Source organism: Toxorhynchites rutilus, chromosome 1, assembly GCF_029784135.1.
Source record: "Toxorhynchites rutilus septentrionalis strain SRP chromosome 1, ASM2978413v1, whole genome shotgun sequence".
NCBI classification, from domain to species: domain Eukaryota; kingdom Metazoa; phylum Arthropoda; class Insecta; order Diptera; family Culicidae; genus Toxorhynchites; species Toxorhynchites rutilus.
This window is the reverse complement of record NC_073744.1, coordinates 43294200-43312063: the sequence shown is the minus strand read 5'-3', so window position 1 is coordinate 43312063 and position 17864 is coordinate 43294200. Positions and strand designations below refer to the sequence as shown.

General features: G+C 36.9%; 1 protein-coding gene across 4 annotated transcripts in view; it reads right to left on the bottom strand.

The window, feature by feature from the left end:
- LOC129762780 (L-dopachrome tautomerase yellow-f) overlaps positions 1-17864 on the bottom strand; it is a 403523-nt gene that overhangs the window by 3505 nt on the left and 382154 nt on the right. The window contains exon 1 of one of the 4 annotated variants that reach the window (XM_055761315.1): positions 9265-9327. The exons of 2 other annotated variants lie outside the window; for them this stretch is intronic. Coding sequence is in view for 1 of the 2 variants with exons in the window: in XM_055761314.1 (XP_055617289.1) it covers positions 8647-8667 (21 nt within the window). In the remaining variant the exon portion in view is untranslated. Of the gene's footprint in view, positions 1-8646; positions 8792-9264; positions 9328-17864 lie in introns of those variants that run through there. One more of the 4 variants, XM_055761314.1, reaches the window with a different exon arrangement.

Genomic DNA, 17864 nt, shown 5'->3' with positions numbered 1-17864 from the left:
GCTAAGCACACTGTGGAAATTGAAAAACACAAGTTTTTGGAGCCCAAATTTTCTCTTTATATTTCACAACATTTAGTAATCACTTTGTCGTTGGCGGTTAGGAAAATAACTGGGATCATGAATCACGTTGTGCGTTGCTTTTATGTTTGTCGGAAGTTGGTGGGGTGACTATCCTGTCGGCTTGACTCGGCTCGCTCGGGTGCTGTTCGTTTGTAATGTTGCTACTTATATCGTCTCGCTCTCGCACGTTGCGGGTGATACGATGGAATGAAATGGAGAGCAATTGCTTCGGGTAGTGAATGGGAAATTTCTGTTGCTGACAAAATGGAGGATTTCAATTTATTTGTCCTGACATGTCAGAACACGTAAGCGCTCGCTACACGTGGCGCAAACACAGCTTAAGTCGATGTTCGGGCAAAATTTTTTTTTCGAGATAACACCAGATCTTGACGTTCTATGCATTTTTGAGACATTCGGCATCGAAAACAAAATTTCGATTTTCCAAATATTTTATAGCATATCCCCAACTGGATGCCTCCCTTACTCGATGTGTTTTAATTCATTTTTCCATGGATTTTCACCTCCCTAACTCGATTGATTTTCGCGTACATGTTTTTGTGTGTTATTACCTCTGATTTCAATTACTCTTGAAAGTGAAGACGGAGTGTTCATGTCATCAAACAATTTCTTTTCAAGTATGGAAAACCACGAGAAACCTTTCTAGCGAACAATCAAAACGCTAACCATTGCGCAACGTTTGAGCATCATCGAGCAGGTTGAAAAGTATGGACGGAAGGGGTCTGAAGCTGCAAATAATTTCAGTATTGCACAAAGTACGGTATTAACAATATTCAAACTAAAGTAAAAATGGAATCGGAATGGAAAATTGAATCTAGCCCAAAGGCATAAAAGGTTGGTCGGAATCGAAAAGCTGAAGCGGTCAATGGATTTTTGTCTTATCAAGCCAGAAAAAATAGTGTACCTCTCTCAGGTTCTATTCTTCGGGATATGGCTTGTGAATTTGTCCAGAAACTGAGAATTCCCAACTTTAAAGCACAACCAACATGGACGGGAGCGATAAGCTACCGTTGCTGATCAATGAAAAGAGTAAATACCCACGATATTTTAATAAGAAGAAGTCATTACCAGTGATATACGAGAGCAACACCAAGGTATGGATGGCCTTAATGCTTTTTGAGAAATGGATCATGCAATTTGACTGCAACTATACAGCGCACCCAAAATCTCTCCGACCAAAGCTCAAATCGATAAGTTTACAATTTTTCCACAAATCTTTACTTCCGTAGCTCAGCAGCTGGCTTCGACATAATCAAGAACCTGAATCAGTACTTTCTAGAGGTGTGCAAATCAGCTCATCATGATGAACAGCTCTGATCATATCAGCTCATCTAAATGAGCTGTTCTTTATGAACAGCTCTTCAGCTCAGTTGTCAGTGTTTACTTGAAACACGTATTAATTACTTGAAACACGTATTCCAGACTATTATTTACAACAGACTCGGCGAGTACAACATTTCCGACATTTTTACTGAGGCTTTACATTACAATAGAAAGTTTTCTTCAAAAAAAAAAAAATCTTATGAGATTTTTGCACCGCCTGCAAACAAAGTGTTTTTCATTGAAATAGAATACTCATTTGATACACAGAAGTTAATTTTCATTAATAATTTGAATTTTAAAAACGTGTTCATTCTGCCTGAGAGCCAATTATTATTTTTGGCGCCCCCTAAACTGGTAAACAAAGCTCAATGCCGTCAACGCGAATATAACAGTTGAAAAGACGAGGGACAAATGAAACTAAACTGATGTCTTAACACGAAGAGCGAGAGACGGTCAGTTCATTTGAATCTTACAGCTCACACACTCTCTTCAATTCTACAGCTCTTTTCTCTCCTTCATCATCATCAAAGTGAGCTGAAGAGCTGTTTGATTTTTTTTGCGAGCTGTTCCACGTCAACTCACTTCAAAGAGTCGATTCTTCGGAACAGCTCATGAGCGGATGGCACATCTCTAGTACTTTCGCCATCTTCGATTAATTAGTTCGATTAGTTAATTGAAGATTGCACGAAATGGAAGATATTTGTCCTTTTCAACCTTCATGTTATTCAGCATTCTTACTGTATTTTAAAGCGCTCTAGGACCCTTCAGATATACCGGTATTGGATGCAATTGAAATACTTTCACCCTATAAAATCAATAAGGTTGAATCTGAGTCTATTTAAAATTGCTTCAGGAAGCCGAATTTTCCTTCAATGATGATGGTGATATTCCGCTGGCATAATTAATGCGTCGTGGGCTTGCTGATGTCGACAGTACAATACCGTTCGATTGCTCAATGTCTTTCAATGATTAGTACAAAAAGGATTAAAACGTGATTTGCTGTGAACTGATGCCAGATACCGATATACTGGAAAGTGTTGAAAAAGCTGAGAAAAACGCTGAAGATAGTATTTCTATTGAGATGGAGAATATTCAGAAAGGTTCAGATGATTGTGTCGAAATTACATATTCGAACGTTGAATCAAACCTGAAGAATATTGAAATCAACAGAAAATGTTCCTGTGAAACTATTCGAACATTTCTTTGTGATTGAACAGTTCCTGCGTGATCGTTACAATTTAGTTTGAATAACATACTTAATCAATATTTTCTTTATATATGATTCGATCATGTATAATTTTGGACTCGATACAGTTTGAAAAAAAAAATTCAAATATGAATAATTTCAAGAAAAAAATTAACCTTTCAACATTAAAGTGAAATTTAAGTGGCTTTTATAAGAACAGTGGATTAAAAATCGCGATTTTTGAAGATTTTGATTGAACTTTCATCAGGAATTGTTTATACCGATATTGCAGTGAAATTGAGAGAGATAGAAGTTGGGCGTCAAAGAACAAATTATAGAGGGGTTAGAGAGCTTTAATTTAATTGATAGAAACAACCAAGTTTAGAATGAACTTTTGGGATAAAATTAATAATTACCAATTAAAAAAAACAACTTTTAAATTTTCCACAAATTTTCTCATCCTTCAAATGAAAGCAACAGAATCGGATTACGTAGCGTACTTTTCAATGTAGAGTCAGTTTGAGCCAACAGAGTCCGAAACAAAGAAAAAGTTTTGTAACTCTATTATCGTTGAAATTCGAACATATGCGTAGAAGGATTTTTTTCGTGAAATATAACCGTCTATCACCTCCTGAGAGATTTTGGACAAAAAAAAATTATATGAGAAAGTGTTTTTTCACTTTAAGGGAATGAATCAAAAATTCAAATTCATACCATAGTTGGGACACTTACCCTAATATATGACAATTTATGACATAAAAAAAATTATGAAAAAATGTTCTGTAGCTCGATACCTCCCTTTGGAAAAACCTCATTAATATGGATATCTGATGAAAGGGCTTGACTAGTAGAATACGGTTATTTATGAAAAATGTAAATCCGAGATGGCTGCCACTATAAAATGGCGGACTACATATTATGTCAAAACCCCGTTAATATGGGTATCAAATGAAAGGGCTTGACTAGTAGAACACAGTTATTTATGAAAAATACAAACCCAAGATGGCTGCCACTACAAAATGCAATTTTTTTCTCAAAACCCGATTAATATGGGTATCAAATGAAAGGGCTTGAATAGTAGATCAAGTAGATCATGAAAAATCCAAATCCAAGATGGCCGCAATCACCAAATAGCAAATTCCTTTATTTAGCTTGAACTGTTTGTATGTCTGTAGGGTTGTCCCACATTAACAGAAATTCGACCAATAGGAAATCCAACGTGCCTCACGATTTTATTTTAGTCTTATCAATGACCTAGGGTAATGAAGGAGAGGTGTGATAACTGCTAACCGCTGCTTGCCTAATTATTTTCTAGCTTTTAGTACATTATTATGTTTAATCACAATTAAACCGTTTAACTTAAAAAGTTTTTTTTACTTATTTTTTGTAAAATTAATTCACGTTGCATAGTAATTATCCCTCTCTCACTCTTCTTATTCCTTGACCAATTTTGTTTGTTGACGTTTTTCTTTCGAACGATCCAAGGTGTATTTACCTTGAAGATAACCGGAAGTACTCTATAACTAATCGATCCGGCGATATATCGAATTCCAATCTCGAAGGAGAGAGTTATCTTTTGGAAATCTGAGAAGCCGAGAGATCTCCTCTAGAAACCCGAAGATATGTTCCATTATGCATCGCGTGTATGCTTTCTAGAAATTTCATGGTGACGGAGGGGAGTTATCTTTTGTTAACGAGTTATATATACAATCCTCTGTTTTTTCTTTCTCGAGTTTTGACATATTCTGTAGTGTTTTTTACCATCTTCGTTGCTATCTTTTTCGCACTCACGAAGAATATGGAAATAAAAAACTCCGACTGCGAATGACGGATTTCCATGTTCAAAAAACTTGAAATTATTGAGAAACAGAGCAGACGATTCAAAGCCTCTAAGGAGAACGGCTGCAAGCTGCAAGAGCGATTGATTGATATCAAAACATATCGGCAATATTCCCGCCGATATGTTTTGATATCAATCAATCGCGCGTACTCTGTATCGAACTTCAATCGTGACAGAGGAGAGTTATTTTTCTTTAGGTAATAGCCGTGAATAACAACTTGCAGCCGTTCTCCTTAGAGGCTTTGAATCGTCTGATCTGTTTCTCAATAATTTCAAGTTTTTTGAACATGGAAAACTGTCATTCGCAGTCGGAGTTTTTTATTTCCATATTCTTCGTGAGTGCGAAAAAGATAGCAACAAAGATGGTAAAAAACACTGCAGAAATGTCAAAACTCGAGAAAGAAAAAACAGAGGATTGAGGTTAGGTTTTCTGCAGTGATCTATAACCAGAAATCGTGTATGTCAATTAATCACATTATTGAGCAAAAAAAAAAAATTTTTAAATTTTATCCAAATAGAATCGTATTTTCTACAGATTCTAGAAGAAAATATCCTCAAATATTGTTTTACAGTAACGTTTGAGTGGTGGGAAACGTTATTTTGATCTGCTCGAGTGTAAATTAATGGTTTATTTCGATTTTTTAAGAACCACATACGCTTCGAAAGAAAAGACTATTTCTCGGGCATGGGAATAAGTAAAAAAATGATTTTAGATAAATCAAAGACGAAATTCTCGAAATAAAACGATTTCATTTTTCTTCCAGTTTTTTTAAAGATCAATCTTCCAGTTTTTTGAAAAATATTATTGGCAACCCTGGCTCCAAATTGAAAAATATAGGGGACCTCAAGAAAGCTCAGAAAACAGTTGAAGGTTAGATACAGCTCATAGCACATTGGCGCTCTGCATCAAAGAAGGTGTGTGCAAAAGCGTCGTACAAAATCTGTAGGTGTGAAACGTAAAGACTGACAGTTCGAATTTGGAAAATCGGAACGTTGAACTTTTCTTGGATCGATTCTTTTTACTCGAAGAAGTCGCGAAAATCGATCTTTTCTTTTTAAACTTTCCGATCTTCTTGATGGAAAATTTTTGACATAGGAATATGTTTTTGTTTTGTAAATAGGGGTGTCACTCTACGAAAAATGTAAAGATTAACAGATTTCAAACGCATATTACTCAAAATCGTTATTGCGACATATGTTGTGTTACATACCACATAATCTTTGATCTGATAATCTGATAATCAAAATAAAATGCCTTTGATGTTCGAATAGAAATGTGGAATGTTTATTTCATATTTATCCGTTTGAGTGCGGAGGGGTCCGTTTTGCGGATAATCAGGGGTCTACTGTATACCCAAACTCCTCCGCACTTCTGCCATATATTTCGACATTAAGAAAATCGATCTTTTTCTAAAGATCACCCAAACCCAGTGCAGAAACATTCCTACATTGGCAGATAGTTCACCATTCGGCATACACCATATAAATATAGCGAAGAGGGAGAGGGTGCAACCGGACATTTCTGTGCGAAAGCTCCACTCGACGCCACTGGGAATGACTATTCGTTAATGAGGAGAGGTAAGAAACAGGATTCACTGTGGTGAATGATGTGATAAAGTAAACTCGGGTTCTCAACCACTTGACGAAACAAATTCCCAGAATTCGAATGCATTCTCTACATGTGGGGAGGGTTTAATGACATTTAGATAAAAATAGCTGAGTGAAGAAATGATTTTATCCGTGTACCAATACACATATTGGCTTATATATTCTGATTGCTGTAGCTCATCGAGGTTGTATCTTAGAGTAACAGATATAAAGACGCGTAATACCGTGATTAACCCATAAGCGGCCGAGATTTGAAAGAAAAATTGGACGAAAGGGTGAATTTGATTATTGTCCAATGTTCAAGAATTATTTTTGATCAATTCTCCATTTTCCGGGAAATTATTTCGAAAAATCGAACATTGGGTAAAACCTGTTTTGACGTAGAACTACGTCTTTCATTAAGTGTGCCAAATCAGAAAACAGGTCACGTTTTTATGAAATAAAGTTAACGTTAATAACTATTTTTGTCGCGAACGGATTTAGACGATTTATATACCAAACGAATCGGGGATTCTCTATGATTTGTTTTTTATGCTACATATTACAATCCCCTGATGTGTAAACGCTTCAAATTGATGAAAACTAGAAGCATTTCAATTTTTCCATACATTTGTCCTGCTCATTTGTGAGCTTTCCTACTCATGCCGTCAATAACGAGCAATTTATCGGCGATCAACGAAGGGGAATGATTTAAAGTCACCGTGAACGAAGTAAAGAAGAAGAAGATGAAAGAAGGGGAATATTTGCCTGGAGCATAAATATTGGATCTCGCTGAGGCGAACTTTCAGTATCGTTCTAGATACGAAGCAATGAATATTGCTTGTTCCTCATTGTTTTGCGCATCACGTGTCTTCGTTTCGGATTGAGCTATGGACGCGACTTACTCGCGGATGTATCTGGCATTGCAATATTTACATCAATCTGACGCCATTCTATAAAGGTTCTGAACTGCACAATTGTGTAGGGGAATCATCAAACTAGGCTATCATCGGCTCACCAAGAAAATAATTGTTCAGGAATTTTGTGTGTGATTTGATTTCGCATGACAGTAGCAATACTATCTCCACCAAGGATGATAGTTAAGCTAATCGAAATCTGAAATCGGAAAGGGCTTCTGTTGAGAAGAGCGCAAAGCGGAGATAAGTGTGTGTGGGTGTGTGTAAAATAATATCCGAAGTTATTAACAAGCGACTTGAACAAAATAACACAAACACCAACAAAGTGGTCGTGTCTAGGACACAACCTCCTATAATTTTTTTTCCTGTTGGTTTTTGCTCTACATCGCAATGTGTGTTCTTTTATCAAAATATCCCTGTAGAAAATGTTTAGGTTTAAAACCTATTTTAAAAGATTTTATAATATTGGATCCCCTTCCGCACATTCTTGAATGGTGTTAACGTTCCCTGTGGAACTTTTGCCGTCTCAACGTATGCATTAACTATTATATGAGATTTTTTAAGACAAATAACATGCCTTGAATGTATTCCGAGGGGCAAGCTCTAGAATACGCGTGACACAGTGTAAGTCGAAGGAAATTTCTTTGACGAAAAAATTCCCCCGACCAGAACGGGAATCGAACCCGAACACCCGGCATGATAATGTGAGACGCTAACCGCTCGGCCACGGGTTTCGCGCATATTTTAACCGAATTTATTGCCCAATAAAGTTATACAAAATTATATTAATTTGATGGTAAATGGCAGTATATTACCGTATGTTTGCTTTCCAAAGACATGAAAAGTTATCAAAATTAATGTTCGAGTAAAAAAAAATATTCTATCTCAATTTGTTTTCAATCGACCTCGAACATAACATCGCTTTGTGATCAACTGTCTGTTCCAGTTTCTGCGTCCAAAACTGGGATGCTGCTTGGGAATATTTTTACTCGTCTCTTTTGCTATTGAGCTTGCACATTTGCCTGTGTCTTATCAACTGAACCTGACTGAATATGTTTTGCAATAGATCGAAATTGAATAATGAACGAACGATGGCTAATCTGTTCCGTGAAACCAATGTATTATGGGCACATTACCGCTGCTGACCTTGAGTTAGGATTGCATGGAAGACTGATTTTATTCAAGAATTGTACGTGCCAAATCTGTAAGTCTCGAAAGTATTTCTGTATATTTTCTGCCACATAGAGATGGGTAAAAGTCTGTATCATTCATGTTAACTGAATAAATACTGGGAATTTGGCGCCGATGGTTCAACTCGTCGTGATACAGCGAAACTATTAGACCTGATAAACAAGACTTGCTATGAGACTATTGAATACGGGGATTTTTTATTCATCCATTCTCTATATCGGGTTGTGCCTTGGTTAAATAATCAATGATCCAATAAATACACTGCAACGCGGTGATCCAACTGCTTTGTTTTGTGTTTTTTTTGCCAATATGTCCTTGAGAACTTTTCAATTGCCCCTTTTTGTGAGGCCAATAACCGCTTCACTCCGTTCAAATAGCTACTGTATGTTCATGCTTTATTCCAGAAATCAAATGGACTTTTAATTTGAACCATATTGGATTATGGCGTTCTTCGTGCTGCTTTCAATGTTTAATACCAATGTGTTAAAATCATACACATAATTTTTATACTAAAACGAATTTACGGACAACATAATACGACTCATCAACCGAATAACGAATATTGTTCACTGGAAACGTGCCGTTTATCCATTAAAATATTCCAGTAGATACGATTATTATGAAAAAAATTGTCTGATTTATGAATTCAACATACTGATCTTAATCTTCTGTAATCTACTGTAGTTTTGATATGATAACACAAATTGTTATCAATAGAAATGTAAATATAACTTGGAAACATTTTTCTGTGAAAACCACTTTTTATATTATTATTTTTTGTGCTACACTGAACTTTGTACATAGTAAAACATTGCTCAAACATAACATCTTCATGGTATTTCTTTATTTTCATATGTCAGCAAGATTAACTCCGCGATCATTTTTTTAACTTGTTTCACTCCACATACCGTTTACCAAAAAACTTGTTTCTATGGTTTTCAATTAAAGTCGTCGTCTTCATTCAAATAAATCCACCGTTTTGACGTCTCAAGTGCATTTAACGAAAAAAAAATCACTGTTCGTTTATAGATAACTAGTTTGCACAGAGATATTGCGCCAAAGTGTTTTGTACTGAACCAGAAAAACTTTTCAACTGATAGTGCCATAAAAAAAAAGCAAAACGTCCCGCGAAATAAACTTACCTTGCTTCAAGGCTACCGGCGGACTGATCGCTTCTCGAGAGTAACATCAGAATATAAGGATTCTCTCGAATGCCGGTACCTCTGACATCATCTAACAAGCGGTCACAGAATCAACGTTCGTGAGAATTGCGTTTTTTTTTGCTTCAGTTCCAGTTAAAACGAGTGAGACATGTTGAGATTCGTTTCCATTGATTTCAACGTGTTGAACGAATTTCAGCTTTGCCGCCGAATCACTTCACAATTTCAAATCAGTAAATGTATAACCTAGAATCTAAAATCTATAGAATTTAAAGGAATCTGAAATAATTATGTCCATTAATTAACACAACAACAAAATACTTTTGACGGAGGACTATGTCTTTCATTTATGTACCGGGATGTGAGCTCGGGGCTATCCACATACCACGTGGACAGAAAAAGGTCGATTTTAGATTCCCCCTCCTCCTCCGTGGACAAGCGTAAACATTGACTACACCCCTCCCCCTGTGGACATTATTCATTTTTTCTTATTAAAAAAATTGAGAAAATAATTGAATTGGATTTATAATTAAATGATAAAGTGGACAGCAGGCACTGATGTCATCTAACTCTTCTGTCTATATAGACAGAAGCTTATTGAGAAAATGATTAACCACGGAAAAGTGCGATATACAGGGTTTTCCAACTTTAAATTCCGAAAGTAAATTGAAATAAAACACACCTAGAATTCGAATTTCGATAAAACTTTTATTTAAAATTAAAGTTTGGTTTATGCCATTATGTGTGAAATATAACATCATTCAAATGTCCACCTAGGCACATATGGGGCGGTATCTCGGTCATAACTTCACGAATGTTGTATTTCAAATGTTCAAGAGTTTGCGGAGAGTTGGCATAGACACGGTATTTCGCATAATCCACAAAAAAAAGGTCTAGCGGGTTCAAATCGCATGATCTGGACGGCCAATTGGCATCACCAAAACGCGAAATTATGCGCCCCTCAAATTTCGTTCGCAATATGGCCATGTTCGGTCGTGTTGTGTGGCAAGTGGCGCCGTCCTGCTGAAACCACATGTCATCCGTATTCATATCTTCAATTTGTGGCAAAAAAAATCGGTTAACATGCGGCCATAGCGCTCACCATTCACAGTTACCGTCTCACCGTCCTCATTTTCAAATAAATACGGCTCGATGACTCCACCAGACCATAATGCGCACCAAACAGTGACTTTTGGCGGATGCAATCTCAACCTCTCAACAATCACGTGTGGATTTTCTGAGCCCCATATACGGAAATTTTGGGTGTTCACATAGCCACCGAGCTCGAAATGTGCCTTATCGCTGAAGAAAATTTGATGCGAAAATTCAGCATTTTGCTGCTGTTGTTCGTTCACCCAATCGACGTATGCCCGACGCATTCCATGGTCACCACGCTCTAATTTTTGTACCAGTTGGACTTTATATGGATGTAGGTGCAAGTCCAAATGCAAAACTCGCCACAATGATGTGTTTGACAAGCCCAATTGCTGAGCACGCCGTGGAATCGAAACATTCTGGTCATCCTCCATCCTGGCAGCAACAGCAGCAATATTTTCGGCCGAACGCACATTACGATGATGCACAGGTTTCACAATATCCGCTACGGATCCAGTTTGTTCGAATTTACGCACTATTTACGCACTTGTGTGCTCTGTAGGCCGTCCATGACGACCAAAATCCGTCCGTAATGCTCGAAAAACATTTGACGGTTTTTCATCAATTTTATAGTATAATTTAACAAAATTAACACGTTGTGCGATGCTAAAACGATCCATATTGTAAAACAGCAGACATTCAACTAACGATATGCCGCTTTGGTTGACAGCTATGTCAAACGGTTGTCAGCGCAGGGCTGTATACTTTCGGAAGCACGAAATGGAAAACCCTGTATATTCTCTGCATTGAATATCTAGATGACTTCCAAAATAATCGTGAAACAAAAAAATCACAAAAACTCGAAGGGGTCATCTTTTTTCAGGTGGAACGAATCCACAAATTGCTGCCACAATGACGCTTACTTCATCTCCCTTCCTCATACCTCGCTCGATATGAAAAAATATCAATAATTTTGCGAAACAGTGTGTAGAAAATGAACGTTTTCGCACACTTCCCATCAAGTAATATCAACCAAACTCTAATCGATTACTCACAAGATATTAAATTTTCATCTGCCGTCGCAATCTATAATGAAAAACGTCGGAAAATTCTAGTGCTCTGAACAGGGTTACCAACAATAATTTTCAAAAATCAGGATAATTAAAAATAAAAATCAGGAAAAAATCAGGATATTGGTAATATTGGGTCGTCGAAAGGTTAGTGACGATCAATCATTTTCCATCTTTCTCGTAACTTAAAAAAATCATTCTCCCAGAACATGTTTGCTTTCACATCGAAAACTGTTCACGGTATTTTCTATGCTATCCATGGAGTCGAAGTTTCTGCCTATGAGAGTTTTGCATGGACCTGAACCTGATCCTGAACCTAAACTAATCCGAAGGTGCTATAGCCGGTTAGTTCAGCTGTACCCTTCCAGCACTTTCTAGCCAGACTCCAAAATAATTTGTAGAGTGGTCAAAAAGACATTAAGATTACCGTTTACCTGATGGAACAAAACGTCTGTCCCAATTGCTAATTAAGGACTTTGGCTCTGGCTCGCTGCCTTTAAGTTGTCCAATTGCGAACAGTATTTGTAGAAATGTATCGACTGGTTGCTTGGTAGAAGCTCACAATACAGAATTCTTCCCAATCCCACCAGGCACAGGGTATGACTTTCTTCAAGTTAAGATCAAATTTGGAGTTAATCAATTTTTTACGATTTACTTCGTTACGTTTTTGAGCGAGTCGCAAACCTGAAATGCTATCTATTAGAGGTTCTTTTGGTTAAATTGTGTGGGACCCACACATCACAACGACTTAAGTAACCAAGTCGCCGGGACTTTTGATCGTTAAAATTTTTCCCCAAAACCTGCAGCACAGTACAGAAAAAATTATATTCAGAATTTATCTGTATTTTACATGCATGTTTTGGACTGAATATTTAGTCACCCAATAAGGAAAGCATATCAGCCAAGGAAGAATTGAAGTTGTTTTCAAACTTTGATTTTTTTTCGGTTCGATCATACAAACCTTATTATATTGACTTTGAATTTTTTTTTCTCTTGGATGATTTTACAGTTTGAAACGAATTTCTTTATCAATAACTTTGCGGCTACTCCTACATACACATCATCCTCACTAAGGAAATGTTGTGCCTTAAACATAACCTTGTTATAATTCCTTCAATTCGCCAAATATTCTGGTTTCTTGAAATCATCCAGTCTTCTTTAGAAAACCATAGAGCATTTTAAGTGTAGTGAATATGATTCGGGATTTTCGTTCTAGAAAAGCTTATTCGGTCGATTTGTATCTCCATTTGTATGATAGGAAGTTAGGTACAGCTTTGTACCAGAAGAATTTTGATAGAGATTTATTTTTACGGATATTTTTTACCTGATTAAATGGAAAATACAAAAATCATGATCATTTGAAAAAGGATATCAGGAAGGTTGGCATCTCTAGCTCTGAAAGTTCAATTTTAATTTCACAATTTTCCACAATGATTTTGTTTGTATTGGTGAAAGCATCGTTATTTTTTCGACAATTATGCCAGACAACATCATCGATACAGCCGGGTTCAATCCCAGCTGGCGTCGTTGGGATTTTCTGAGGCGAAAAATCTCTGGTTACGTCTTCCTTCGGAGGGGAAGTAAAAGAAGTTGGCCCGGCTCATGAGTTGTTGAGTCTGATAGGTAGGAACAGGTGGAGTCGCCTCCCTGATGTCGGTGATTGGCACTGAAGTGGCGGAAATAGGCCGACGAAAAAATAAGCGAAGATAAAAAAAAAAAATCATCGATACAGCTATAAAAACCACTCAAGTATTACATTCAATCAAAATGCCTCTGCCAACGAAGAGAAGGGTCAAAGGTCTCCAACGTGAATATGTGAAAAAATACGATCAACGAAGGAAAATATTTAGAAATTATCAACATCGAGTTACTGTGTGGAAGAATATTTTTCTTCTTCTTATATGGCACTAACGTTCCTAGAGGAACTCCGCCGTCTCAACGTAGTATTACTTGCGTCATTTTCATTAGTACTTAGTTGAGATTTCTATGCCAAATAACACGCCTTGAATGTATTCTGAGTGGCATGCTCTAGAATACGCGTGACCACAGTGCAAGTCAGAGGAAATTTCTTTGAAGAAAAATTTCCCCGACCAGAACGGGAATCGAACCCGAACCCCCGGCATGTTAGGTTTTGACGCTAACCACTCGGCCACGGGAGCACGATGTGTGGAAGAATATGTTAATACCGAATATTTGCCATCGACAGGTGTGTATCTAAAATAATTGCACTGAATGATTTAAGAGTTCTACGTAGACATTTTTCAGTCTCAATGACTAAAGTACAAGTGGAAATACACTTCCAAAAGAGCCCCAATTCGCATGTGTTAAAAATTTACTCATGTTACGCTCGTGTATAATCAAAATTTTACTTCTTATGTAAATACACCAATACACCAATGTATATAGACATTTATATTAGCAATTGTTCATCGGATCACATCGTTCATACATTTTACTTCATCATTGAATTGTTATTTTTTTCAAATGTATTCTAAGACTGGTGTCAGTGAAGCGCCACATAGTCTGATAAGTAAATTGATCTATTTACGTACCAAAACCAAAACAAACGGTGTGCAGTGCTCTACTCTCACAAACACTATTACACCATGAAAACACGTGGTTTTACCCTGAGAGAGAGGAGCCAGCTGAATGACAGATAGATTGTTTTCTTCTTATTCTTCTTACGCATCATCATCAAGAAAATTCCAATCTGACAATTTCAATCAAGCAAGTTGTTGTCATTCATTTGTGAGAAAAGTGTTCAAACTTGACGTGAACCTTTGTTTGTGAGTACTTTTGTGCGTTTTTATCCCCGATTTGATTTTTGACGTAGGACTGTGTCTAACAGGAATATATGGGGGGTATAAAAAGGATCATGTAGAAAATAATAAAAGATGTACCAGGTCAGCCCACATCATGGCTTCCATCAGCATCGGCCCATTCCAACATTTTTTTTTACTTTTGATAATTTCGATATAGTTGTTCTATAGAATTATTTCGATGATTACTAAAACAATATCCGAAATAAGAAGCAAACTGTTTTTTATGATTTGTTTGTCGGTGGAGATCTTTTGTGAATTTATGGGTGTTTTGGGCTCATTTGTGACTTTTTCCGATCTTTCATTCAGTTTTCGCGAATTCTTTCATTCTTTCATTCATTCTTTCACTGGTTCCAGTTTGATTTATTGCTGCAAGCTCAGTGAATCGATTTTTACAATGTGGGCGATGATTGTATATTCTCCGATGCAATTTGAATATGCAACATATGTGGAATATATAAAATAAGTGCTAATCTTCCAATTAAAAGAGTTAACATTGATTTCTCTCAGGTGCATTTTGAGGGAATTTTGTTTGTGTCCGATGTAAATAATAATAGGTTGACTAAAAAGGTTGCTGTGTCTGCAATTTAAACAAGCAGTGATCACGATTCGGATGAAGATGAGAATTATCTTACCAGTCTCTCGTCATCTTTGCCATGATATTCCTGCCCATCACTGATGGACCATTCATATGCAAATTTTAAATTTGACATGCAGGTCGCTAATCAAGGCAATAGTATCACTGAAGATCCAATCGAATTGACCGATAGTGAAGGTGAACCAATTGGTCTTGTCCACAAAACTAAAAGGGTCAAGATTCTTTCTCCCCTTTATGTGTGATTTAATCTGTATACCATTTCCCATAGACAACATAACTGTCGCTTTCAAACAGTCGACATAAATGCAGCGCTCACTCTGCTCTCCCTCACAACACCCACTTCCCTTTTGTGACATTGATGAGTGAACATTGTTTGTGTGAGTGTCGAGCCGGAATGAATTGTCTTTCTCAAGATTCATTGTACCCCTAATAAGTGCTCGAAAGATGTAATCTTACGTTGATCGAATAAATTACAAAAATAATGTATTTGGCCGCGGTATTTGATAAACTCTTTCTGAAAAGAACTGGATTTGATTTGCTGAAAACACTATCTTGTTTTCTCTCGTGTTGTGCGTTATGTGTGGCTATGGTAGTTTTTTTCGAAGCTGCTACTGATTTCTATGACTTCGGCGTTATCGGCTTGCATGCAGCGATTTTTGAAGATTTGTTTGACTTTTGCTTTCGGGCAGCCACACCAGCAGTATCAGCAGCTTTCTTCTTGCTGGTCGCCTTCTTCACAGTAGCAAGTTTGTTTTTTTTTTGCATCAGTAACTGTTCCAAAATGATCTAACCGCTGTACAATTATAATTGAGTGGATTTCCGAGCTGGCACCTTATATACCTTATATACAGATTTTTGTGATTCCAATAGCTTGCTTTCAAAGCAATTTTTTAGCTATTGAAACAAGTTTTTGGATCAATAAGTAACACACATATAACGCGTAGACATTTTATGCTTCGAATGAAGCGCTTATCATTACATTTATTTCAACCGGCGAAGAGGTTTCATTGCTCAAAATCTTGTTTCCCCAATGTAACACTCTTGTGTTCGAAGCTTTGAACTTACACCCCAGTATAGAAATGAAAGATGTAGTCCGACGTCAAAATTATTTTCACATAAAATGTCTTGCAAAAAAATGTCATGTTGAAATTTTCTACATATTTCAATACTTCCCCTTGGTTCACTGTGACTGGTTCGCGCTGACATAAGGGTGATCACAACAAAAGTGAGCTGGCTCCTCTCTCTCAGGTTTTACCTATACAATGGCTTCATTCCACCTTCACCTTAAGCACCTGTAACCGCGGTTGTTTGTGTCGCTCTTCAGTTTCTTCAGCCTTTCTCAAATTACATTTTTTTTCGTTCGTTGAATATATTAAAAACACTAACTATTCATCTCATAAATCCGGTTTTTTGCATCTTGATAAATTATTTCCGAAAAGGGACATTATTCTTTTCAAACCCTCAGCAATGTTTTTTTTTATTTGTTCTGTTTTTCCCACTTAGAATAAAATGTCACAATAAGCTAATCGTTATTTGATTTGCTTTGTTTCAGACAAGAATCGCGAGTTCTATATTTTACACTATTGGGAAACTCTAGTTTCATAAATTTCCATGCCAATCAGATGTTATGGAACATTTTAACAATCTTGTTTTTTGGTATATATGATCATTTATTTACCGGTGACTTTGAAAAGCTCAATTATTTTACACTCCTAAGAATCGAGCAGAAAGGCTACTTTGAATTCTTCTAACGCAGTTATTGTATGATGTACCAACAAGCCCGTTTCCAGTAAAACCCCATCGGAACCATTGCTGAAAATATTCGGGGGTCAATATTAATAACTAATTAATAACATCAAATCTGAAGTTCTGAATAGTTGCATATATTCAAGCGTCTTCAAGGAATTATGCAATAAAATGGGCTTAGAGCCAAGGCCATTCATTTCTACATTGCCATGCGCTGGTTTCAGAATTGAAGAACTAGTTCGAAATGGTTTGGAAAATTTAAGGAAAAAAAATAATTCCCTTGCATATTTTAATGAGGAAGGCATCCAGATTATCTTGCAGAAATGTTTGAGCATCTGAATGCGCTTGAAGCTTTTGGGCATGCGAACCAATCTGATTGTAATATAAACCAATATTCAAGGAACTATTTGCTCCGTTAGACCATTTAAAAATGTGATGCCAAGTAGTCGAACATGAGCTTACAAAACGCTTGCAGCAAATCCTCATTTCAGTAGTCCGTCATGTGTTGTACAAAAGCTGCTTTGAAGTTGAATAAACGTTTTCAAAAAGTTTCTCTGGCATATTATTCAGCCAAATATTAATGGTCGAACAAGCTTCAATTTGATCTGAATAATCTTTTATACAACGTATAATTCAGCATATCATCTTATTAAGCATTGATTATTATTGTTCGACTATTATTCAACTGACTAATTTATGAGTGCATCGATTCGTTTTGAACGATCGTAAAGTTAAGTTAGGCGAGTTAGCTGAGGCCGTGGACACTTCAAAAGAACGGGTGGAATACATTTTGCACGACATTTTGGACATTTAAAAGCTATCCGCGCGATGGGTGCCGCGTTTGCTGACCGTTGATCAAAAACAGCAGCGCGTTGATGATTAATTAGCCGGTTTGGAGTTGTTGAAGCGTAATCGAGTGGACCTCTTTCAACGTTTTTTGACAATGGATGAAACGTTGATCCATTACCACACTCCTGAGTCCAATAGGCAGTCTGCAGAGTGGCTGACAAACCACGTAAGCCGGCCATAGCGGCCAAAAGGCCAACGGTCGGCCGGGAAGGTTTTAGCCTCCGTTTTTTGGGATGTGCATGGCATAATCTTCATCGATTACCTGCAAAAAGGAAAAACAATTACCGGAGTGTATTATGCAGCGTTATTGGACAAACTGAACGACGAAATATAGAAAAAATCCGCCCCATATGGCGAAGAAAAAGTTCTGTGCCATCACGACTACGCATCGTCGCATACGTCCTT